The sequence below is a fragment of the Podarcis bocagei genome (assembly GCF_964188305.1).
Source record: "Podarcis bocagei genome assembly, chromosome: 2".
Classification (NCBI taxonomy): domain Eukaryota; kingdom Metazoa; phylum Chordata; class Lepidosauria; order Squamata; family Lacertidae; genus Podarcis; species Podarcis bocagei.
Window position 1 is genome coordinate 11910159 of NC_138126.1, and position 24546 is coordinate 11934704.

The 24546-nt window shown below is 50.1% G+C and overlaps 2 protein-coding genes across 5 annotated transcripts; both read left to right on the forward strand.

Annotated features, from left to right (window-relative positions):
• The first annotated feature begins 88 nt into the window (after nt 1–88).
• LOC308580785 (zinc finger and SCAN domain-containing protein 16-like) lies at nt 89–11415 on the forward strand. 2 transcript variants are annotated; one of them, XM_081182955.1, is made up of 4 exons: nt 89–206; nt 6144–6959; nt 8434–8560; nt 9479–11415. In XM_081182955.1, exons 2-4 carry the CDS (start codon nt 6231–6233, stop codon nt 10111–10113), a joined length of 1491 nt encoding a protein of 496 aa, XP_081039081.1. In that variant the 5' UTR covers nt 89–206; nt 6144–6230; the 3' UTR covers nt 10114–11415. The 2 variants fall into 2 exon arrangements, with proteins under 2 accessions (XP_081039081.1, XP_081039082.1); XM_081182956.1 differs by having other exon boundaries at nt 89–200; nt 6147–6959.
• A 201-nt stretch (nt 11416–11616) lies between these two features.
• On the forward strand, nt 11617–23514 carry LOC308580945 (uncharacterized protein). 3 transcript variants are annotated; one of them, XR_014004858.1, is made up of 7 exons: nt 11619–12838; nt 15495–15628; nt 17623–17640; nt 18063–18905; nt 20253–20370; nt 20452–22251; nt 23364–23514. XR_014004858.1 is itself a non-coding variant. In XM_081183284.1 (5 exons), exons 3-5 carry the CDS (start codon nt 18135–18137, stop codon nt 20715–20717), a joined length of 1161 nt encoding a protein of 386 aa, XP_081039410.1. In that variant the 5' UTR covers nt 15466–15628; nt 17623–17640; nt 18063–18134; the 3' UTR covers nt 20718–20732. The 3 variants fall into 3 exon arrangements, 1 of the variants encoding a protein (XP_081039410.1); XR_014004857.1 differs by lacking the exons at nt 15495–15628; nt 17623–17640 and having other exon boundaries at nt 11617–12827; nt 18109–18911; XM_081183284.1 differs by lacking the exons at nt 11619–12838; nt 23364–23514 and having other exon boundaries at nt 15466–15628; nt 18063–18911; nt 20452–20732.
• The last annotated feature ends 1032 nt before the right edge of the window (nt 23515–24546 follow it).

Here is a 24546-nt window from a genome sequence, read left to right on the forward strand (position 1 = left end):
CTTATTCCTAGAGAGCACCGAGAAATGGAAGTGCGCGGGGGGGGTGATGTCAGTGTGAGGGGCGTGCCCAATTATTTTTTTTAAACAGCACCGAAAATCTCCCCCGCCCCCCGCACCTCCTTGCGTGAAATTGCTTTGAACTTCCCTGCATCGGAGGCAGAAAACAGGATCCGGGTGCAAGAAAAGCAAGGCGTGCAGAGGTGAGCGTGCAAAAAAGGGCGGAAGGGGCGAAGATAAATCTGAGAGGGAGAAGTGCAGTGGGAAATCGCAGGCTGCAATCGCACTGGTCAAGCCGCGGCCGACTTCCGTGGGGTTTACTTGGGAGTAAACCTGTGCAGGGATTGCAGGAGGGCGCAGAGGGGAGAGGCTCTTATTCTGCAAGCCCAGATCAGCTCTTGAGGGAAACCTGTCCAGATAACCTGTGACACAGATAAGAGTCTTTATCTTGACTGGTCCATCTAGCTAAAGATTGTCTGCACGGGCTGGCAGCAAGCAGCTCTCCTGGGTTTTAATTTTTAATTTTTTTTTCAAAAAAGTGTATTGGTTTCCACAAAATTATAAACAAACAAACACATAAAACAAACAAACAAAATTCATGACCTTATTAAAAAATTACACATATTAATATTGTCAAATGACTTCCTCGCTTCCCCTTGGTTGGATTTCATTGCATGCCCTTTTAACGGTTTTCCAAATCACAATTCTTATAAAGTTTAACTTGAACATTAACATCCTTAGATCTTTTCCTTTTGAAATTAAACATATTAATTCATCACTTAACTTAAGTAAAATCCTCAGCCAATTAAGCATCTACAAGCTATTTCCAATTAATTTAACTTAACATATTTAACTAAATAATCATTAAATTTAATCCAATCTTCCTGATACTCCTCCTTCTGGTCGCGGACTCTTCCGGTTAGGTCGGCTAGCTCCGAAAAATCCATCATCTTTGCAGCTCTCCTGGGTTTGAGGGGACTTTCCCCAGCCCTCTTGGGGACTGAACCCACGCAGAGCCCCAGCTATAGAGGCTTTCCTCAAAGTTGCAAAAGGAAGTTGCCCCACTTAGGGGGCTTCCATATGGTCGCTGTTTGGGAGTGGGGCAAATTCGGACTGAGCAATGGTCTTGCAGACCCTCCAAGTGCCCCTGTTTTCCAGGGATGCCCCTGATTTTTGAGAAGTTTCTGATTTGATTCCAGGGTGTCCCACTTTTCCTTAGGATGTCCCTATTTTCATTGGAGAGATTTGGGAGGGTATGGAGTTATCTGACCCCGGAGCCCTCAGAAGGCAATCCTGTACAGTACAGTGGTGCCTCGCAAGACGAAATTAATTCGTTCCGCAAATCTCTTCGTCTTGCGGTTTTTTCGTCTTGCGATGCACGGTTTCCCATAGGAATGCATTGAAAATCAATTAATGCGTTCCTAGGGAAACCGCCTTCAGACCAGGTCCGGGGACAGTCTGTCCCCCGACCTCTTCTGAAGGCTGGGGGGGGGGACAAGGGCTTTTCTTCCCACCCCCAGCATTTTAAAAAACCCTGGGACAGCGGAGGACTTCTCCGCTGTCCGGGGCGATCTTAAAATGCTGGCGGGCGGCATTTTAAAATCGCCCCGGACAGCGGAGGACTTCTCCGCTGTCCGGGGCGATGTAAAAGCCCCTGGGAAGGCAGGCAGGGGGGACAAAGACTTTCGCCCCCTGCCCGCCTTCAGAAGGTGTTCCCGCCCCCCGCCCCACTTCGGAACAGCTTTCCGAAGTGGGGCGGCTGGGGCAGGTGTCCCCGCCCCCCCTCCCCACTTCGGAACAGCTTTCCGAAGTGGGGCGGCTGGGCCAGGTGTCCCCGCCCCCCCTCCCCACTTCGGAACAGCTTTCCGAAGTGGGGCGGCTGGGCCAGGTGTCCCCGCCCCCCCTCCCCACTTCGGAACAGCTTTCCGAAGTGGGGCGGCTGGGCCAGGTGTCCCCGCCCCCCCTCCCCACTTCGGAACAGCTTTCCGAAGTGGGGCGGCTGGGCCAGGTGTCCCCGCCCCCCCTCCCCACTTCGGAACAGCTTTCCGAAGTGGGGCGGGTGGGGCAGGTGTCCCCGCCCCCCTCCCCACTTCGGAACAGCTTTCCGAAGTGGGGCGGCTGGGCCAGGTGTCCCCGCCCCCCGCCCCACTTCGGAACAGCTTTCCGAAGTGGGGCGGCTGGGCCAGGTGTCCCCGCCCCCCCTCCCCACTTCGGAACAGCTTTCCGAAGTGGGGCGGCTGGGCCAGGTGTCCCCGCCCCCCCTCCCCACTTCGGAACAGCTTTCCGAAGTGGGGCGGCTGGGCCAGGTGTCCCCGCCCCCCCTCCCCACTTCGGAACAGCTTTCCGAAGTGGGGCGGCTGGGCCAGGTGTCCCCGCCCCCCCTCCCCACTTCGGAACAGCTTTCCGAAGTGGGGCGGCGGGGGCCGGTGTCCCCGCCCCCCCTCCCCACTTCGGAACAGCTTTCCGAAGTGGGGCGGCGGGGGCAGGTGTCCCCGCCCCCCTCCCCACTTCGGAACAGCTTTCCGAAGTGGGGCGGCTGGGGCAGGTGTCCCCGCCCCCCCTTCGGAACAGCGTTTTAAAATGCTGGGGTTCGGCAGCGCTTCGCTCCCGACCCCCAGCATTTTAAAACCTTCCCGGGACACGGGGAGATTTTAAAATGCTGGGGTTCGGCAGCGCTTCGCTCCCGACCCCCAGCATTTTAAAACCTTCCCGGGACACGTGTCCCCGCCCCCCCTCCCCACTTCGGAACAGCTTTCCGAAGTGGGGCGGCTGGGCCAGGTGTCCCCGCCCCCCCTCCCCACTTCGGAACAGCTTTCCGAAGTGGGGCGGCTGGGCCAGGTGTCCCCGCCCCCCCTCCCCACTTCGGAACAGCTTTCCGAAGTGGGGCGGCGGGGGCAGGTGTCCCCGCCCCCCCTCCCCACTTCGGAACAGCTTTCCGAAGTGGGGCGGCGGGGGCAGGTGTCCCCGCCCCCCTCCCCACTTCGGAACAGCTTTCCGAAGTGGGGCGGCTGGGGCAGGTGTCCCCGCCCCCCCTTCGGAACAGCGTTTTAAAATGCTGGGGTTCGGCAGCGCTTCGCTCCCGACCCCCAGCATTTTAAAACCTTCCCGGGACACGGGGAGATTTTAAAATGCTGGGGTTCGGCAGCGCTTCGCTCCCGACCCCCAGCATTTTAAAACCTTCCCGGGACACGGGGAGATTTTAAAATGCTGGGGGTCGGCAGCGCTTCGCTCCCGACCCCCAGCATTTTAAAACCTTCCCGGGACACGGGGAGATTTTAAAATGCTGGGGATCGGCAGCGCTTCGCTCCCGACCCCCAGCATTTTAAAATCTCCCCGGACAGGGGGAGATTTTAAAATGCTGGGGGTCGGCAGCTAACGCTTCGCTCCCGACCCCCAGCATTTTAAAATCTCCCCGGGACAGAGACTTCTCTGCTGTCCCTTGGAGATTTTAAAATGCTGGGGGTCGGCAGCGAACGCTTCGCTCCCGCCCGCCAGCATTTTAAGATCGCCCGGGGCAGGCGGGGGGGGAAGGCAGGCGGGGGGAGCAAAGACTTTTGCCCCCCACCGGCCTTCAGAAGAGGTCCTCTTCTGAAGGCCGGCTGTGGGCGAAAGTCTGCTCCCGACCGCCAGCATTTCCCTATGGGCTTTCGTCTTGCGATGCAAGCCCATAGGGAAATTCGTCTTGCGAAGCGCCTCCAAAACAGAAAACCCTTTCGTCTTGCGGGTTTTCCGTCTTGCGAAGCATTCGTCTTGCGGGGTACCACTGTATAGGGAAGTGTTTGTTTTTTAAAAAAATGTTTAATGTTTATTATGTTTTTATGTGTGTTAAAAGCTGCCCAGAGTGGCTTTGGCATCCCAGTCAGATGTGTGGGGTATAAATAGTAAAATTATCATCATGGAATGGAACGTCCCTATTTTCATCGGAGAAATGTTGGAGGGTATGGTCTTGCACAGCAAGCCCTTTTCTCCGAAATAGCAAACTTTTTGCCATAATGGTCTCTTATTGCTGGCATCTTCTGCAATATATTCTTATTCTTATTAAATTTGTATACCACACAACATCCACATCATCTATCTATCTATCTATCTATCTATCTATCTATCTATCAACTAACTTTGTATACAGCCATAAACTCGCAGGTCTCAGGGCGGTTACAACACAAAATCACCATATAAAATCACATCCATAGATCTCAGTGCTGTTCACAACATTCTTGACACAACAATAGTGACTCGGTGGTGGGTTTATTCTGCTTCCATTTGTTTTGCAACACGTCCTCAAGACCTCAAACCTTGGTTTAGGAATCTTGTTGGATGAAGGAATTAAATAACATCCACCGAAGCACACAAAGTACAACCAGCCGCTGAGGGGACATTGCAAACCAACCGCAGCCTTGTGAGGATGGAGGGTACTCGGCAGCCCTGGAGTTGGGAGTGTCTGTTGGGGTGGGCAGAAATGGAATGGAGTCCCATGGTGAAGGGCATGGCTGGCTCGGCACCCTAAAACAGGAGTAGGGTGTTGCAGACCCCATGTGACTTTTTTATGGCAAAGCAGTAAGCAGATTCACTGTATACCTTTAAAGCATCATTCAACGTACAGTGGTACCCCGCAAGACGAACGCCTCGCGAGACGAAAAACTCGCAAAACGAAAGGTTTTTTCGTTTTCGAGTTGCCTCGCAAGACGAATTTCCCTATGGGCTTGCTTCGCAAAACGAAGCTTGCCCCGGGGACAGCGGGTCTTCTCTTTTGAAGCAAGGGGCTGCGGGGAGATAGCGATCTCCCTGCAGCCCCTTGCTGCAAAAGACGTCCGGGGGAAGCGGGGAAGCGAAGCGCTTCGCTTCCCGCTGCCCCCGACCTCTTCTGAAGCAAGGGGCTGGGGGGTGATAGCGATCTCCCTGCAGCCCCTTGCTGCAAAAGACGTCCGGGGGAAGCGGGGAAGCGAAGCGCTTCGCTTCCCCGCTTCCCCCGGACGTCTTTTGCAGCAAGGGGCTGCAGGGAGATCGCTTCTCCCGGTGCTCCGAAGCCGGGCGGGGGGCAGGGGACACCTCCCGCCGCCGCGGGGACACCTTTTGAAGGCAGGCGGGGGGGGGAGCAAAGACTTTCGCCCCCCGCCCGCCTTCAGAAGAGGTCCAGGAACACTTCTGAAGGCTGGCGGGGGGCAAAAGTCTTTGTCCCCCCTGCCTGCCTTCCCAGGGGCTTTTAAATCGCCCCGGACAGCGGAGAAGTCCTCCGCTGTCTGGGGCGATTTTAAAATGCCGCCCGCCAGCATTTTAAGATCGCCCGGACAGCGGAGAAGTCCTCCGCTGTCCCGGGGTTTTTTAAAATGCTGGGGGTGGGAAGAAAAGCCCTTGTCCCCCCCCCCCGCCTTCAGAAGAGGTCCGGGGACAGACTGTCCCCGGACCTGGTCTGAAGGCGGTTTCCCTAGGAACGCATTAATTGATTTTCAATGCATTCCTATGGGAAACCGTGCATCGCAAGACGAAAAAACCGCAAGACGAAGAGACTTGCGGAACGAATTAATTTCGTCTTGCGAGGCACCACTGTACATGTAAAGCACATGACATCCTGGGAACTGCAGTTTCCTTGTCTCAGAGCTTGCATTCCCAAAACCCTTAGCAAACTACAGTTCCCATGATTTGTCGTGCTGTAAATACGCACTGCCTATGCTTTAAACGCATGGTGTGGCCCTTTAAAGGGATGTAAAATTCCCAAGAAATCCCAACTTTAATGGAATGGCAGACAAAAATGTTTGAATACATAGAATTGGCGAAATTGACTTATAAGATTCAGAACCAAAAAGAAGCAAAGTTCGAAAAGGATTGGAGTAAATTTGTTGACTATATACGGAGTAATTGTAAGAATTTAAAAACTGTAGCAGGATTAATGTAAATCTTGTGATGTGGATGGCGTGTAAATAAGAAACTGTAAGAAAAGATTTGAGACATGAAAACAGTTGAAGAGATGGAAGGAAGTCCAGGTGCAATAAGGCGCAGGATAAATAAGAAGACATACAAATTTTTGAATGTAAGAGTATTTGTTTTATTTGTTGTTGTTACAAATGAGCAATAAAAAGTATTGGGGGGAAAATAAATAAAGGGATGTAAAATCCATTTCTTTCCCTCTCTTTACATCTTTCTTCCCTAAGGAGGAGGCGACTGTTTCGAAGACTGTGTCTCCCCCTGTGGATTCTAGCATTTTCTACGCCAACTGAGACGGCCACTCAGAAAACAAAATGGAGGTGCAAGACCCAGCAGGCCTCACACGAGGGCTGGGATCACAGTGGGAAGGAAAAGTCCTCCATGCAAACAAGGCTGAGAGAGACTTGTTGCAAAGGATACCTGTCAACCAAGTTAAACAAGAGCGGCGTGAGGGCCTGTTACAACATTGGGAAGCCCAATGGCAGGAGTTCCTGAGGAAAATGGAGTCTCCCCACTCGGACTGGGGGGCCCCACTGTTGCCAGACGAGCCCTCGCCCTGGGTGGACACGAAGGCCTTCCTGGCCTCCTTTGAGCAAGTGGCCAAAGCCTGCCGGTGGCCCCGGGAAGAGTGGGCGGCCCAACTCCGGCCGGCCCTCAGCGGAGAAGCCGAGCGGGCCTTCAACAGCCTGGATGCTGGAGACAGAGAGGATTATGGGAAAGTGAAGGCGGCCATCTTGAGAAGGGACGCCATGAGCAGGGAAGAGCGGCGCCAACGCTTCAGGCGGTTCTGCTACCAGGAAACCGAGGGACCCCGAGGGGCCTACGGCCATCTCCAGGATCTGTGCCGGGGGTGGCTGAAGGTGGAGAGGCTCTCGAAGGAGCAGATCCTGGAGCTGCTGATCCTGGAGCAGTTCCTGGCCATCCTGCCGCCCGAGATGCAGAGCAGGGTGAGGAATTGCGGCCCGGAGACCTGTGCCCAGGCGGTGGCCCTGGCCGAGGATATCCTGCAGATGCAACGAGAGGCTGAGAGACGTGAGAAGCAGGTGAAGGTGTTTTCCTGGTACTTGGTTGTAGGTTAAGTCAGTGTTTCCCAACCTTTTTTGGGCAAAGGCACACTTGTTTGATGAAAAAAATCTCGAGGCACACCACCATTACAGCCCCGTGACGTCAGCGAGCAGCGTCACGCCGGGAGGGACGCACGAAAGTGTCACTTTCAATTTTTTTCCCTCCCCCTTGCCGGGGAACCTCCAAGCTTTGGGGGTGGGGGGGGGAGGAGGCAGCAAAGCGAGGCAGGAAGGAGAGCGCGGCTTGGCTGGGTGAGCTTTGGCAGGGGCAGGGAATGAGAGCCGCGAGGCGGGCGCTGCCGACGGAGGCGCTGCCCGCCGAGCTCGCAGGCAGCCAGGCAGGCAGACGGCGAGAGCCCCGCGCTGGGCGGCCTCTCCTCACCGCCGCCGCCCCGCCTCTCGCCGCCCGACTCGCCCGCCTCCCTCCAGGCAACATCTCGCGGCACACCAGGCAACATCTCGCGGCACACTAGTGTGCCGCGGAACAGTGGTTGAAAAACACTGGGTTAAGTGATGGGACATAGGTTGAATTCCCAATGTAGGGGGTGGGGAGGAAAAAATGAATGGTAAGCTGCATTGAACTATGTATTTCTTGGACTGACGTAACTATGCCAGAATTCTCCATGGCCCTGGACATGTCCCCTCCAGTTAGACTACTTTAGTGCACTCTTTGTGGGGCTGCCCTTGAAGACTCTCCATAACCTGCAGCTACTGCACATAGCTGTCAACTTCTCCCTTTTCTTGCGAGGAATCCTATTCAGAATAAGGAAATTTCCCTTTAAAAAAAGGGAAAGTTGACAGCTATGCAGAATACCACCACGAGGGGCTTGAGTAGTTCTATGATTCTAACTAATTAGTCATTTTCTTTGTCTCTTCTTCCAGTGACTGGGGTCAGTGGCGTAGCGGGGGGGCCGGCCGCACCGGGCGCAACATCTGGGGGTTAGGGGCGCAAATCCACGGGTTAGGGGGCACAAATCCACGGGTTAGGGGGCGCAAATCCACGGGTTAGCGGGCACAAATTACTTGCCTTGCCCCGGGTGCTGACAACCCACACTACGCCACTGACTGGGGTTGTTCAACTTGGCAGATAGTGTTTACACACACACACACACACACACACACACACACACACACACACCCTTCCTTCCAAAAGGATTTAAAAAACCCAGAATAAATAAATATATTTGAAAGACACAAAGGACATCAAAAAAGGCATTTTAAAAAGAGTGGCAAATACTCATGGCTAATAAAATCATGGATGGCAGGAGGGCAGCATAAAATTTCCTCCTGGATTTTAGCAGTGATGCACTCTGCTAGGGAGGGCATTCCACAAGTGGAATGGAGCCACCACTGAGAAGGCCCTGGCTGCCAGTGCTAAATGGTTAGCCCATCTGCTGGTGGCTGCACCACCAACCCCACTCTCCCCTGAAAGAATTCCCTTTTGCCGGTGCAGGTACCATTTGAGGATGCAGCTGGGAGTTCCTTTGAGGCAAGCCAGGCTCTGTGTGATGCCGAGCAGGTGCCACCATCCATGGAGACCAAGCAGGAAGACGACAGTGGAGAAGAAGCCAGCCTGTTGGGTAAGGAGTGACACAGCCTCTGGGTGGCCAGGTTCTGGTGTGCTCCCTGACTTCTTCTCTGACTGTGGCTCCTTCCCTTCTGTAAAGGGAACATGTACATGTTTTCGCAAAACAAATATTGCCTAACATAAAGCATTTGCGTGCATTATCTTCACTAAAGTGTGCAGCGTTGTGTGTACACTTTATCCTAGTATATGTATTTTTTGTATGCATCTTGGGGCTGCAGAACAGCGTTGCAAGGCTCTCAGAAGTGCAAACTTCGAAGGGTGGCTGTGTTCATGTATTGTTTTGGAACAGGCAAATTAGATGGATTCTAATTTGAACATGGTTATATTTCTCCCCCAGCCTCTTTAGCTAAAAGCAACCATAATTAGAGTTCCTGGTGCATCTAAACTCGTGTAGTTTTCTCCCAGAAGTCCTCATTGCTTTCTGCAAAAGTTTCATTGATATCACACAGCAGAGCTGTTTCTTCACTACAGAAGTGGGGAGATTTTGGCCTTCCAGATGTCGTTGAACTGCAACTCCCATCAGCATCACCAGTGATCTCTTTGGGGCTGGAATTGTAAACCCAATTGTGGAAAGCCACAGATTCCACATGTGCCCATGGAGAAAATCCTTCTATCATGTATGCACACAAGACAATCCCATTCAAGCCTGTGTTCTCTTCATTGTTAATTAAAAGCTTCCTGTCTCTAGACTGAGTCCAGGCCTGGGATGATGGGCTTTGTGGTTCAGCAACATCTGGAAGGCCAGAGAGTCCCACAACCTGCTACATCAGATACTGGTTTTCATATGTGGGGATGGGAAGTTCCTGTTGTCCTGTCCTCCTCCTAACCACCTTCGTTCCTTGCTTTTCCTTTCCCACCACCCCCTGAAGTCCTGGGAGTAAGTGATATTGGGGTTTTCTCGTTTCTCCAGGTGGTCAAGGATGGTTGACTGTAGATGTGGGGGGAAAGCATGTGCCGGAAGATTCAGGAAAAGCACAGCCATGCGGGGCGACGACAGCCTGCCCGGAAGACCGGGGCCATGGGCAGGCCAATGTTTCTAAGAGTCAGCACAGAGCGGAATCCCAGCAGGAAGCCCACCCGGAAGAGAGGGCAGGTGGGCATCTTCCTTCCAGCGAAGGCCACATGGATCTCAAAGGACTTGCCGTCCAGCAGAGACCCTCTGTTGGCAAGCAGCAAAACCTGTACGGCGCTTACGGAAAAAGCTTTGCACACAGCTCCTCCTCCGCGATGTGCAAGAGAGGGAAGCACCACCGGTGCTTGGACTGCGGGAAGTGTTTCCTCTACAGATCGGGGCTGGCCGCGCACCGGCGCATCCACACCGGCGAGAAGCCGTACGTGTGCTCCGAGTGCGGGAAGACCTTCGCCTGCAGCTCGGACCGCTGCCGCCACCAGAGGACGCACACGGAGGAGAAGCCGTATGAGTGCCCCCAGTGCGGCAAGAGGTTTCGGCAGCGGTTCAGCCTCAGCAGACACAGGCGGGTCCACGTGGCGGAGGACCCGTGCGCACGCTCGGATCGCAGGGAAAGCGCCGTCGCGTTGGCCTGAAATGCCTCCTTGCCGCGATGGAGGAGACCATTGCAGTATGCAAGCAAAATAGGTGGGGGGAATTGGCTGAGGATTACCGGGGAAAAGAACATGAGACCCTTGGGACATATGAACCTGTCTGAGTCAGACCACTGGTCCGTATAGCTTGGCTATGCCCACACGGACTGGCAGCCTCTCTCCAGGATTTCAGGCAAGGAGCATATCTCAGTCTTAACCTGGAGACAGAGATCTGAACCTGGAACCTTCTGTATGCAATCAGATGCTTGAACCACTAAGCTACGGCCTTTGCTTAGGTTTAAAATAACTTAATCCATAGCACTGATAGGAAACTTGGGAAGTTGCCTAAAAGCAGAGGTTTGTTCCACCTTGTTTGTTATTGGCTACACTGATCGGCACAGGCTCTCCAGGGTTTCCAGCGGCAGACATTCCCAGCTTTGTAGGGAGATTATACCTGGGACCTTTTCATTGCAAAGAAGATGCTCCAGATTTCAGACTTGGGGCCTCTTCTGGGTGAAACTTTTAAGAAATCAATAGGAGAAGGCATCCCTCCCACCCCCAATCCATGATTCAGGACACCACCCAGGAAAAGCCATCTTAACTACTTCCAGCCCCTGCCCCTTCGACCCGTCCACACTGAGTTGCAGCACTAACTAGAAACGATACGGAAAAGAATACGTTGCATATCCTTTAGTTCTTTCCAACACTGTGTGTTGATCCTACTGGCTAAGAGAGAATTCACTCTCCAAGGGTTTTCGGTGGCCAAAACGACCGCCAAAATGGGGTATCATATTTGCCAGGATAATTGTTTTGTTCGCATTGCTGTTACGGTTCTAGAAATAAATATAAATATTTTTTGTAAAAAAAAATAAATGTAACAAATGTTTGGCAGAGGGAAATTGGTGGGAGGGATAGACTCAGTGAGGACCAAGGTGAATGCTCAGTTGGCACAAGAGTGATCCAGGGGATGATGTGGAAAGGTTTCTGAGGAAAGGTTGCAGCATTTGGGACTTTGCTAGTTTAGAAAAAAGGCCAGCTGTGGGTGACATGGTCTCCTTTCGGTCTCCTCTTCTAAGAACGTCAGAGGAGCCTTGCAAGATCGGGCCAAAAGCCAATCGAGTCCAACTTCCTGGTTCCAGCCAGAGGCCAACAGGAAGCTCAAAGGCGGGACATGCGCAGGGGCTCACTCTCCCTTCTCTTCCCCAGTGACTGGCACACACGGAGGCAGGTGACATCCGATCCCAGACCTTGCATACAGCTAGAGATACAGGAGACATCTGATTCAATTCATACTTAAAGGTGAAGCTACCCCCAGGCATATGAAACACGGAAAACATCTTTCAAAATCTGCACTTCTCTAAATTTTGCAGTGCAGTTCTCTAACAAAACAGTATGTCCAAAAATGTGTATTCCTCCTCCTCCTCCTCCTCCTCCTCCTCCTCCTACTACTACTACTATTCTAAACTACTGCCTCAAGGCGATTTGCAAATAAGATAACTTGAAAACAGTTAAAAACACAAAAACAACCGATTCATTTCAAAAAACCACTAAAACAAAGATACTTGTGACACTTGAAATTCCTGCTTGGCAGGGGGTTGGACTAGATGACCCTTGGGATCCCTTCCATTTCTATGATTCTATGAAAAGACCCATTTATCCAGCTGAGAAAGCCTGTAGGAACCAAAAACTGTTTTTGGAAAGTGCAGATAGCAGGTGTCTGTTGACAAGGACGCTATTTCACAGAACGGGTAGTAGCCACACTAAAAGCCCTGTTCTGAGTTACTTCAGAGTGGGCTTCTGAGATCTTTGGAAGTTGCAAGAGAGGCTCTCCCGCAGATCACAGTGGTCCCTGTAAAGAGGGAAATTTTGTTGAACCACTCTAGGAAATCTAGCTCTGTGAGGGAAGCAGTGGGGTCTCCTAACATCTCTCAGCACCCTTAATTAACTGCAGATCCCCAAACTCTTTAGGGGGAGCCATGACTGTTTAAAGTGGTATCAAGGCACGATAAACATATGGTGTGAATGTGGCCTAGGTCAAGCATGGGTTGCAGAACACAACCACACAAAACCCACCAGTCCGAAAGGGCCCAAAGCCATTCAAAAAACGCAGCTCTTCATAACCTCTGGGCATGAACAGAACAAGACTTTTCTGTGGTGGCTCCCCACTTTTGGAATGCTCTCCCCAGAAAGGCTCGCTTGGCACCATCATACATACACCCACACCCCACACCAGGCTTTTGGCCTTTTTCTCATATGTAGTCTTTTAAATGTGGGTGAGATTTGTAAAATGTATTTCTCTTTCTTCTTGGTTTTAATGTATGTGGGGATTGTTAAGGCTAATGATTTAATTTCCTGAAATGGAAATGTTTGCTTATGTTAAATCACTGTGCACTTTTAACATGGTTCCCCCGCCCCCTGGCAGTAGCTCTCATATGATTGGCTGACTATGAGTCACATGAGAGAGGCATTCCATTCGGTTGTGACTGTTATTCCAATAACTGTCGTTTTTTAACTGCCTTTCTGATTTCTCTCTCTCTGTGTGTGATGGAGAGAAGGGCTGCTGAGAGAGGCTTCTCCGGATGCTGCCGATGGCAGTGCTGTGTCAGTGTGATCTGTCTGAAGTGAAACAGACAGAGGAAGATCCACAAATGCTAATAGCGAGAAACCTGCGCAGGAGCTCTCTGTAAGGAACAGAGAGAAACCTTTCATAAGAAACTGTAAGAACTGAGTAAGGAAAAAGTCTGGTGCAAGTCTCAATACAGTTTTGTTTATAAGTCGAAGAAGACTTCAACATACCCTCCAACATTTCTCTGATGAAAATAGGGATGTCCTATTGAGCCTAGGGCTTGCTGATCAGAAGGTCGGCAGCTCAAATCCCCGCGATGGGGTGAGCTCCTGTTGTTTGGTCCCAGCTCCTGCCCACCTAGCAGTTCGAAAGCACGTCAATTGCAAGTAGATAAATAGGTACCGCTCCGGCGGGAAGGTAAATGGTGTTTCCGTGCGCTGCTCTGGTTCACCAGAAGCGGCTTAGTCATGCTGGCCACATGACCTGGAAGCTGTTGGTGGACAAAGTCGGCTCCCTTGGCCTATAGAGATGAGCGCACAACCCCAGAGTCGTCCACAACTGCACCTACCAGTCATGGGTACCTTTACGTTTATTCAATAATAATTTTATTTATACCCTGCCCATCTGACTGGGTTGCCCTGGCCCCAACCACTCTTGGTGGCTTCCAACACATATGAAAAACATGAAACATTAAAAAACTTTCCTATACAGAGCTGCCTTCAGATGTCTTCTAAAGATTGTGAAGTTACTAATTTTGTATTCTGATTTTATCCTGCGAACCACCCTGAGACCTGCGGGTATAGGGCGGTATATATAGATTCAATTAACAACAACAACATGATCAACAACATCAATGATAATAATCTCCTTGGCCCTGGGATTACCTAACTCCATACCCTCCAATATTTTTCCAATGCAAATAGGGACGTCCTAAGGAAAAGCAGAACATTTTGGGATCAAATCGGAAACTTCTGTAAATCCGGGACTGTCCGTGGAAAATAGGGAAACTTGGAGGGTCTGCTTCAATCTACAATTCAAGGGAGAACGTACCCATGTTTGAAAAAGCATGAGGTTATAAATATATTCTTCTCACTTATATGTTTAGGAAAGTAAATACAGTATAAAGAGTCTGGACATTGTATGGTCTTCACAAAAAGGCTATTAATCACTTGATAAAGTGACTAACAAATTCAATAAAACAGAAGAAGAAGAAGAAGAAGGGCAAGTCCCATACATACCATAGAGAATAATTTCAAACTTGCCAGACAGCAACAGCCTCTTTCAATTATCGAATGCTTGGGGAATGTTTTTTTTTTTTTTTAAATTCTTTCTGAAAGTCTTGTAATGAATGAGCATGCTGCAAAAAACACATTGTGTGTGTGTGTGTGTGTGTGTGTGTGTGTGTGTGTGTGTATCATAGCTGTCAACCGTCCCATATTTGGCGGGAAACTCCCTTATCCCAGCGCCGTGTCCCACTGCTGTCCCTTATTGATGATGTCCCTTAAATTTCCCGGGTTTCATGCTCGCCCGGCTCGGGAGGGAAGCAGCGGCTCGGGGTCCTCCGCCGCGAGAGAGAGAGCGCGAACACGAGCTGCCGCGTCTCCATCTCTCCCTTTTCCCCCTCAGGGGTGCGTCGTGAGGAGACAGGTGGTGGCGGGCGGGCAGGCAGCCCCTTTCCCTGGGCGGCGTGGGCAAGAGTCTCCCTCCCTCCCTCTCAGGCAGGGAAGGACCGATGGAACTCCTTGCGCCAGGACAACGGCAGTCCCGACGTGCTGCTTAGCATCCCCTCCAACCAGTGCAGCATCTTAATGTAGTGATTTCCCCCTCTGCATCCCTTTCATAACTCTATTTTTATAAATCATTTGTCCATCCATAGTTCAAATTTTTACTACACGTTTTCTGTCAATCCTACCAATGTATAAATAAAAAATTCCTTCCAGTAGCACCTTAAAGACCAACTAAGTTAGTTCTTGGTATGAGCTTTCGTGTGCATGCACACTTCTTCAGATACACTGAAACAGAAGTTGCCAGATCCTTCTATATAGTGAGAAGGGGTATTACTCAGAAGGGTGGTGGGAATAGGAGATTGGCAGATAGCTGAGATGAGCCTGTTGACGACTCTTAACGACTGTAATAGGTCTTACAGGAAAAGGCAAGGGGTGAGAAGGTGAGAAATGGCTTAGTCATGTATAATGAGATAAGAATCCAATGTCTCTGTTCAGACCAGGTCTCTCCATTGTTTTAAGTTTGGTAATGAGTTGCAATTCAGCAGCTTCTCTTTCCAGTCTATTTCTGAAGTTCCTTTGTAGTAAAACAGCTACTTTGAGATCTTGTATAGAATGTCCTGGGAGATTGAAGTGTTCTCCTACTGGTTTCTCTGTTTTGTGAACAACTACCAATGTATGTAACTCTTGACAATAGCTTTTCAACTAAATTATAAACTTTCCCCATTCTTTATTAAAGAGGTCCTCTTTCTGGTTTCCAATTCTGCCTGTAAGCTTTGCCATCTCGACGTCGTTCATCAGTTTTGTCTGCCCCTCTTCTTTGGTGGGAGTTGTAGACCCTGAGGATCATCTAGCCCAACCCCCTGCAAAACACAGTCAGTCGCAGCCAAAGCAGCCTGGCTCCATCAGTGCCGGATTTCTGTATAAACCAAGGCGAAATCCCTTATTTTGGCTGCTGATCCCTTATTTTCGAGGCTGCTGGTCCCTTATTTTCAAATCTGTAAATTGACAGCTATGGGGTGTGTGTGCGTGTGTGTGTGTGTGCATATCCAAGTGTTTAAAAGGGTTAAATTGAGAGAGCGTTTCTTTCCTAGGAAAGATAATCAAACCGAGGAGGAAGAATAAAAAAAACACACCCGTGGCGCCTCCTTCCCCGGTTTGGTTTTGCATTTAAGGTCCGCTGCATAAACGTGAAGGAAGAGGGAAGCGATCTTGGTGCGTTGAAAAGGTGAGAGTTGTGGGGCGGGAGAGATTCATTTAGAAAAGCGAAATGTCGGAGTGAGACAGCGACGGGAGACCCTCCAAGTCCCGAAGCGCCCCTAACTCTGCTTTTTCTCCTTCTGGCGCGTTCATTGTGATTTGCGCCCCGGAAGGTGATCTGGGCGGTGAGACGCCACCCCAGCTTTCACGCCTGTTAGCTACTCTTGGCGCCTGCAAAAGTTTCGGGGCGAAGGCGCCTCTTCGCTCCCAGCGTGATGTCGTGGTTAGAGACCTGGGTTCAGATCCTGACACTCTGCCTTGAAGCTCACTGGGGTGACCTTGGGCCACTGGCTGCTGCTCAGTTTTGCCTACCTCACTGGGCTGTTGCGGAGGAATATTTAGAAATAAAATATAATAATAATAATAATAATAATAATAATAATAATAATAATAATAATAATATATTTATACCCCGCCCTCCCCGGCCAGAGCCGGGCTCAGGGTGGCTAGCACCAGTAAAATTACAATAAAAACATAATAGGGGAGGGGGGAGAAACAAAAAACACACAAAAAGATGATAGAAATGGGATAGAAATAAAATAAATGATTATGATGATACTCGGTCCATGTCCTGTCGATTTCCAAAGACCCCAGTCTACTTTTTCGTCCCACTTTATTTGTGCTCTAGTTAGCGAAAAAGTGCCCTTTCTGGAGAACAATAATGCAACACTATTTTATCAGTTTGTTTTGCTTATTGCATTATTTTTAGCCCACTGCTCCCCCCCCCCCTCCAAGGTGGTGTACAAGGCGGTTCTCCCCTTCCACATTTAAAACCCGCAACAGACTGTGGACTCAGCTATGACGCTCCCTGGGGTGACCTTTGTCTGGTTACTGTCTCTGAGCCTAGCCTACCTCACAGGGCCGTTGTAAGGATAAAACGGGAAGGGGGGGGAACCATTTACACCAATTTGAAGCTTGTCAGAAAAATGAATGCTCTTTTGTAACGCGCGTGCTGCAATTTTACCATTTGGCCAGAATGTTTATTTTTTAAAAATAATAATGTTGATAATAGTAATGCTGCCAACCTACAGCGTTTGGCATATTTTGTGTTTGTTCTCTTTTAGATTAATTTCATTTTTGTGCCTGCGCTTCTAGCATAAGCATCCATGCATACAAATCAGTTGTATTGCTGACATAGCTTTAAGTACGATTACAGTCAACATGCTTGGCCTTCTCATGGAGACATTTTGCTGCAAGAGCTACAGTGGTACCTCGGGTTACATACGCTTCAGGTTACATAAGCTTCAGGTTACACACTCTAACCTAGAAATGGTGCTTCAGGTTAAGAACTTTGCTTCAGGTTGAGAACAGAAATCGTGCTCTGGCGGCGTGGCGGCAGCAGGAGGCCCCATTAGCTAAAGTGGTGCTTCAGGTTAAGAACAGTTTCAGGTTAAGAACGGACCTCCAGAACGAATTAAGTACTTAACCTGAGGTACCACTGCTTTGTATTGAGTGCTGTGAACCTGCGTTGTATAGCTGCTTGTGTTCTCGCAATAAGAGATTTCGCTTCTCTCTGCCCCATGGGAGGGGGGCGGCTGCTTGCAAAGGAAAATTCTCAGCAATTTCTCAAAGCGACAGGCTACTATAAGTTCGTTTTAACCGTCACTCTCAGGGATCCACATTGTCATATTTTGGAGGAGTCGTCCCCACATTTTGACATCCTTGGGTACCAGTCAGGGCCTAGTGCTTATCCCTGTATTTTAATTTCCCACAATGCCCCTGACATAACAGTGGCAGCCCCCCATAGCTGTCAACTTTTCTCTTTTCTTGCGTGGAATCCTATTCGGAATAAAGGAATTTCCCTTAAAAAAAAGGAAAAAGTTGACAGCTATGCAGCCCCCCTCAGTTATATATCACTGCTGTCGCTTGGCACCGCTGCCAAAGAGAGTCGAGGGTGGCTGACCTCCCAGAATGCTGGCCCTGATTCTCCCTGATTCTGGTTTTTCTTCTTTTTTTATGCAGGTAAAAGCTTTGTGCCTATGTCATAGAATCATAGAATCATAGAGTTGGAAGAGACCACAAGGGCCATCGAGTCCAACCCCCTGCCAAGCAGGAAACACCATCAGAGCACTCCTGACATATGGTTGTCAAGCCTCTGCTTAAAGACCTCCAAAGTAGGAGACTCCACCACACTCCTTGGCAGCAAATTCCACTGTCAAACAGCTCTTACTGTCAGGAAGTTCTTCCTAATGTTTAGGTGGAATCTTCTTTCTTGTAGTTTGGATCCATTGCTCCGTGTCCGCTTCTCTGGAGCAGCAGAAAACAACCTTTCTCCCTCCTCTATGTGACATCCTTTTATATATTTGAACATGGCTATCATATCACCCCTTAACCTCCTCTTCTCCAGGCTAAACATGCCCAGCTCCCTTAGCCGTTCCTCATAAGGCATCGTTTCCAGGCCTTGTCTTCAGGTACCGGTTGCTTATTCTAGTGTTTTTTTCAATCCAGCCCCACATTTGTGGCTTCACACAAGGATGAAAATCGAAGAGCAGTATCCTGCAGGCTGCACACAAGGCGAGGCGTCAGAAGGAACAGGAAAAGCTCCATGCTTGGGCATTGTAGGTTGCAAGATGGACATGGAGGGAGCAGTGCATTCTGGGAGTACCAGGGAGATTCTCAGAAGGTCAATTTTGCATCAGGTGAAGGAGGAGCCAGAAGAAGCCTTGACCCAGCATTGGGAAGCCCAATGGCAGACGTTCCTAGGAACAGTGGAGGCCCCTCACTTGGGCTGGGGGGTCCCACAGGTGCCGGAGGAGCCCACCCCCTGGGACGATGCCAAGGCCTTCCTGGCCTCCTTTGAGCAAGTGGCCAAAGCCTGCTGGTGGCCCCGGGAAGAGTGGGCGGCCCGCCTCCAGCCAGCCCTCAACGGAGAAGCCGAGCGGGCCTTTTGGAGCCTGGAGGCTGGAGACAGAGAGGATTATGGGAAAGTGAAGGCGGCCATCTTGAGAGGGGACGCCATGAGCAGGGAAGAGCGGCGCCAACACTTCTGGGGCTTCCGCTACCAGGAGGCTGAGGGGCCCAGAGGGGCCTACACCCGGCTGCAGGAGCTTTGCTCCCGGTGGCTGAAGCCGGAGAGGCACACCAAGGAGCAGATCCTGGAGCTGCTGATCCTGGAGCAGTTCCTGACCGTCCTTCCACCGGAGATCCAGAGCAGGGTGAGGAATTGCGGCCCGGAGACCTGCTCCCAGGCAGTGGCCCTGGCCGAGGACTTCCTCCAGAGGCGGCAGCAGACCAAGAGATGGGAAGTGCAGGTGAGAGTGTTTCAACCTTGTACAACAGGGAGTATGAGGGGGCATTTTTGGTTTGAGGGCCACATTCTCTTCTGGGGGGGGGGGAGGGCAAAAGAGGCACCTTTGTACCAGAAGCTACAAGTGAGCCATGCCAAAGTCAAAGGTTTCTGCACATACAGCCAGGGGAAGGAGCCTGAGAGAGGGAAGGCAGGGACCCTCGCAACTGCTTCGTGGGGCAAAACCTAGAAAGAGTTGCTGGCCTGTGGTGTGTTTTCTTGAATAAAGATCTAACTTCTTTAGCCACGGGGGATTTATTGCAGGCCCGTGCCTGTTAGAATTCCTGATCTATGATTGTAGTCAGGGGATTTTTGTCTATCACATGACGGTGTATGTTTTGACTCCACAGAGTGGGAAGTGACGAAGACAGGATGTTTGTGTTACTGTGTTTCCTGAAGTGGGACTATTGTCCTTTGTTCTTTCTCTCTTTGCTGTCTGATGCTAGAGAGAGTGGGAGCCTGGGAGCCATGTTGCAGTGCTCCGTGTGTGTTTATATGTAAATAAAGTAGATTAGCCAAAATGCTGAGCTGCTGAGGTCTGTCATGCGCAAATTGCGCAAACTCTGCGGATCTCTAAGTGTGCCAGTGTCGGTTGGCATCGGTCGCTGTGGTGTTCGGGCTGAAGAAAGATTATGAAGCTCCCAAATGATCGACCAGGAGGGAGGGAACATGCCAGTCGGGCATGTGTCTCTGCCAGAGTCCTACTCGAGTGTAGGCTGAACTCCTGACAATGCCAACACCAGCCCTGACAGCAGTGCCGGATTTATATATAAGCTAATCAAGCTATAGCTTAGGGCCCCACTCTCTTGGGCGCCCCCAAAAGATTTAAAGGAAAAAACCACTGGATGTGCATTTCCAAAATATAAGATAAAAAACAAATAAAATAAAACCTACACACAGCAACAATGTTTTGTGTTGCATATGGACCTATTAGGTCCATAAATTACCATATAGCATATATTCGACCCAAAAAAACAGTGAAAATTTGTTGTTGTCAAAGAGCAGCTGGACATATAAACGGCCCCATTACCTTCAGTAGCTTAGGGCCACATCAGACCTAAATCCGGCCCTGGCTGACAGGTTCTCACAGTGGCATCAGCCAGCTTCCAAGCAGGATATGAGAGCAATAGCAACTCTCCCCCTGTGTGGTTCCTAGTAACCGGCATTCAGAGGCACAAGCTGCCTCTGACAGCCAAGGTAGACCATGGCCTTCGTGGCTAGTAGAAGCCACTGACAGCACAGCATTCCTTTGCCACCTCTCAGGACTGTCACTGTACCCTGAAAGCATCCCTTTCCGTCCTTACAGGTCACCTCAGAAGAGGCAGCTGTGAGCTTTTCTGAGGGACGCTGGGCTCCACCTCCCATGAAGGAGAAACATCTCTATGTAGAAACCAAGCAAGAAGATGGAGATGCCAGCCTTTTGAGTAGGGAGGAGTCTTCTTTTTTCGAGGGGGGTGATGCTCAATAAATCAGAACTGTTTGGAATTATCTCGTTATTTTTCCAGTAGGAAAAGAGCGGATGACCACAGATGAGGAGGAGGAGAAATATGTACCAGGCGGTTCAGAACTGGTGGGACTGCAGGGGACATTGACCTGGAAAGTGGAAGAGGAACTTCCTCTGTGTTGTGAGCCTGAAAATGTCTTGGCAAGTCAGGATGGAGCAAGGTGTCAGCAGGAAACCCAACCCGTGGAAGGAGCTGTTGGAGCCGCTCCTTGTAGGGAAGGTCACAAGGCCCCCAGGGAAACCACAGTCCAGGCAGGTAAGAAATGAACGCAGGGACATTGAAAGCTGCCCTTATATAGAGCCAATGTCAGGGGATGGTTGGGTGCAGAGGAATAGTGGGAAGAACCGGCTGGGGAACCCCAAAGGGAAGAAGGCTCAGAGGCCAGGGATGTGTGGTGGGACAACAATGAGTGGTCAGAGGGAGAAGACTGGGAAGAGGCTGTGTCGGAAGCTGAAGAAGTAACAGGGCAGGGTGAGCTGGGAAAGTCTGTGACAGAGAGAAGTCCAGAAACAAAGGTAATAATAATAATAATAATAATTTTATTTATACCCCGCCGTCCCCAGCCAAGACTGGGCTCAGGGCGGCTAACACCTGATAGAAAACAATTGATTGAAATACAACTTAAAAAACAAGATTAAAATACGTTAAAATGCAGCCTCATTTCAGCTGAAACTCAAAAACTTTTTGGGGGATGAAAACGTCAAGTCAAGGTAGAAGCTGAAGCAGGGGATGAGGAAGCCCAAGAGGCAGAGTTGAGTCAGGTTGGTGAACAGTCATGGGGTTTCCCCCCTCCTGCTGTGAAAAACTCAGTTCTCCCCATCTCCCAGAACCAGAAGAGGGCTGAAATGGGCTTCACAGGCTTCACTCAGGCACAGTCTCAGGTTGCTAGGAAAAAGCACAGGAGAGGAGGGGACTTAGATGGCTGTGGAGAGGCAGGGACCTATAATCTCAGCAACTGATTTCATGGAATAAGACCTACAAGAAATAAGCTGCTGTGCTCATTAGGCCAAGTCTGCAAAGATAGTGTTTTTGCTAATACAGTGGTACCTTGGGTTAAGTACTTAATTCATTCCGGAGGTCCATTCTTAACCTGAAACTGTTCTTAACCTGAAGCACCACTTTAGCTAATGGGGCCTCCTGCTGCTGCTGCGCCGCCGCTGCACGATTTCTGTTCTCCTCCTGAAGCAAAGTTCTTAACCCAAGGTACTATTTCTGGGTTAGCGGAGTCTGTAACCTGAAGCATATGTAACCCGAGGTACCACTGTAGTTAACTCCAACTTGGAACTGTGTGATTTACTACCGACTCGCTCTGTGATAGCCAGAGACTATCGGTTAACCTAGACCAGTATTCTGGACACTGATTGGCAGCCGCTCTCCAGAATTTCAGGCAGGGGGTGTTCCCAGCCCTCCCTGGAAAAGCCAGGGGATGAACCTCGGAGCTTCTGCATGCAACGCAAATGCTCTACCCCTGAGTCGGGGCCCTTCCAGAAACAGGAACGTAAGGTTGTAGGAAATGCAGATGGAGCCCAATACCAGCTTGACCCCAGTTTGAATTCTTACCTAGCCATGAAGTTCGCTGGTCCAGTCTGTCTAACTTATCTCAAAGAGTTGTTGTGAAGATAAAAACGGGAGGGCCGTATATTGTAGCCCCAGCTTCTTGGAGGAAGGGCAGGACAAAAATAAAAATGTATTGATGGTGGTGTCTCTTCTTTCCCCCTGCAGGAGGAAACTTCGTTTCCTGGCTGGAAGAAAGCGAAGATCCCTTTGCTCAGAGCAGTGAGGGAGGAGAGGGATTAGCAGGTAGGTGCTTCAGGTCTATTTTGCTGACGGAGAATTGTGGGGTACCCTTGTGGGGGCGATGTGCTGATGGAACCCCACCCCACATAGGAGCAAACTCCTGTGCGCCAGGCTGCTTCGGCCCACACAATAAAATATTTGAGGGGGGCAGACCTCCACATAGTTGATGGGCATTCCCATTCAAACAGTGTGTGTGCACTGCATCATGTGGTTGATTATGCAAGGCCCCCACAATATTTTATTCAAGTTGGCACTCCTTTCACCCCAAGTTGCTGCTCCAAGATCAGAGTTTCTATGCTACTAGGCACGATGGCTAGCACCTATTTCCACTGTCTGGGGGCAGAATAAGCCTCTGAATCTAGCCAGGTAATGTCATATCCTCCAACATCTCTCCAATGAAAATAGGGACGTCCTATTCCATTATTATTATTAATACCCCACCCATCTCACTGGGTTGCCCCAGCCAGTCTGGGTGGCTTCCAACATATATAAAAACATAATAGAACATTAAACTTTTTTTAAAAAAAACACTTCCCTATACAGGGCTGCCTTCAGATGTATTCTAAAGGTTGTATAGTTACTTATGTCCTTGGCTCAGGACTTGCGTAACTACATACCTTCCAACATTTCTCTGATGAAAATAAGGATGTCCTAAGGAAAAGTGGGACATTCCGGGATCAAATCAGAAACCGAGGCAGCTTCTGTAAATTTGGGACTGTCCCTGGAAAACAGGGACACTTTGAGGGTCTGTAATGTGTACAGAAATGCATATAACTAATGTAAACTATGCATTAAAATGTACATATTGAGGAAAGTAACATGTACAAGCTGTTGATGCAGCCTAGAATAGCGTTAGTTTTTTGCTGCTGCATCACACTGTTCACTCATGTTAAGCTTGTGGTCCACCAAGACCCCTGGGTCTTTTTGACATGTACTACTAGTAAGCCGAGTGCCTCCCATCTTATATTTGTGCAGCTGGTTATTCCTGCCTAAGTGCAGAACCTTACATTTCAACCCTATTTAAATTCATTTTTTTTTCTTTTCTTACACCTTTTGTTTTTCTTACACAGGCACCAATTCATAGCATTTAATTCTGGCTTACCTGTTTATTCCAGAAGGCAGCTTGCGGGAGATTGAGGACGAGACCGAAATATGTGGGACGTCATTAGGATGTAAAGAGAAACTCCAGGATCAGAGTGATTCAGAGTTGCAGGAGGGTGAGGCTCAGGCAGAAGATAAGGCTAAACCTGCTGCTTGTCAGGGCATGGACCTGAAAGAAATCCCGACCCAGCACGAAAAACACAGAGAAACGAGAAGCAGCAAGTGCCTCTGTGCTCCCACCCAGGAGAAACCAAATAAAAACGTGACGGTTGGAAAAAGCTTCAATCAGCATCAAAGACACTGTGATGGGGAAGTGCCATATAAATGCCTGGACTGTGGAAAGAGCTTCAACCACAAAGCGAACCTGATTTCACATCAGAGAATCCACAGGTGGGGAAAACTCTATAACTGCTCAAATCGCAGCAAGACTTTCCTCCGCAAATCGATCCTTAGCCGGCATTTGAGGATGCACACAGGGCAGAAGCCGTTCAGCTGCGCCGACTGTGGCATCAGTTTGAGCGCTCAGTCCAGCCTCACTCGGCACCAGTGGATCCACACGAGGGATAAGCCCTACAAGTGCTTGGAGTGCGAGAAGAGCGTCAGCCAGAACTCGGACCTTATGAGGCACCAGAGACTCCACACAGGGGACAAACCATACCAATGCTCCGAGTGCAGGAAGAGCTTCAGCCGGGGGGACTGTCTGGCTTCGCACCAGAAAATCCACACGGGGAAAGATCAGGCCAGCTTCCCGACGGCAGCAAGAACTTTGGTGATCAATCAGGTCTTATTCAGTGTGTGAGAATTCACGCAGGGAGCAAGTGGTACAAACGCTTCGAGTTTGGGAAGAAAAGTTTTATAGTGAGATCACAACCCCGTTTCACATCGTAGAGCAGGGGGCAGCAAACTTTTTCAGCAGGGGGCCGGTCCACTGTCCCTCATACCTTGTGGGGGGCCGGACTAAATTTTGGAAAAAAAATATGAATGAATTCCTGTGCCCCACAAATAACCCGGAGATGCATTTTAAATAAAAGCACACATTCTACTCATGTAAAAACACGCTGATTCCTGGACCGTCGCGGGCTGGATTTAGAAGTCGATTGGGCCGGATCCGGCCCCCAGGCCTTCGATTGCCTACCCATGTCGTAGCGTCCTGCGGAGCAATCATAGACATGGGGCAATCATAGTTGCTATCTTATT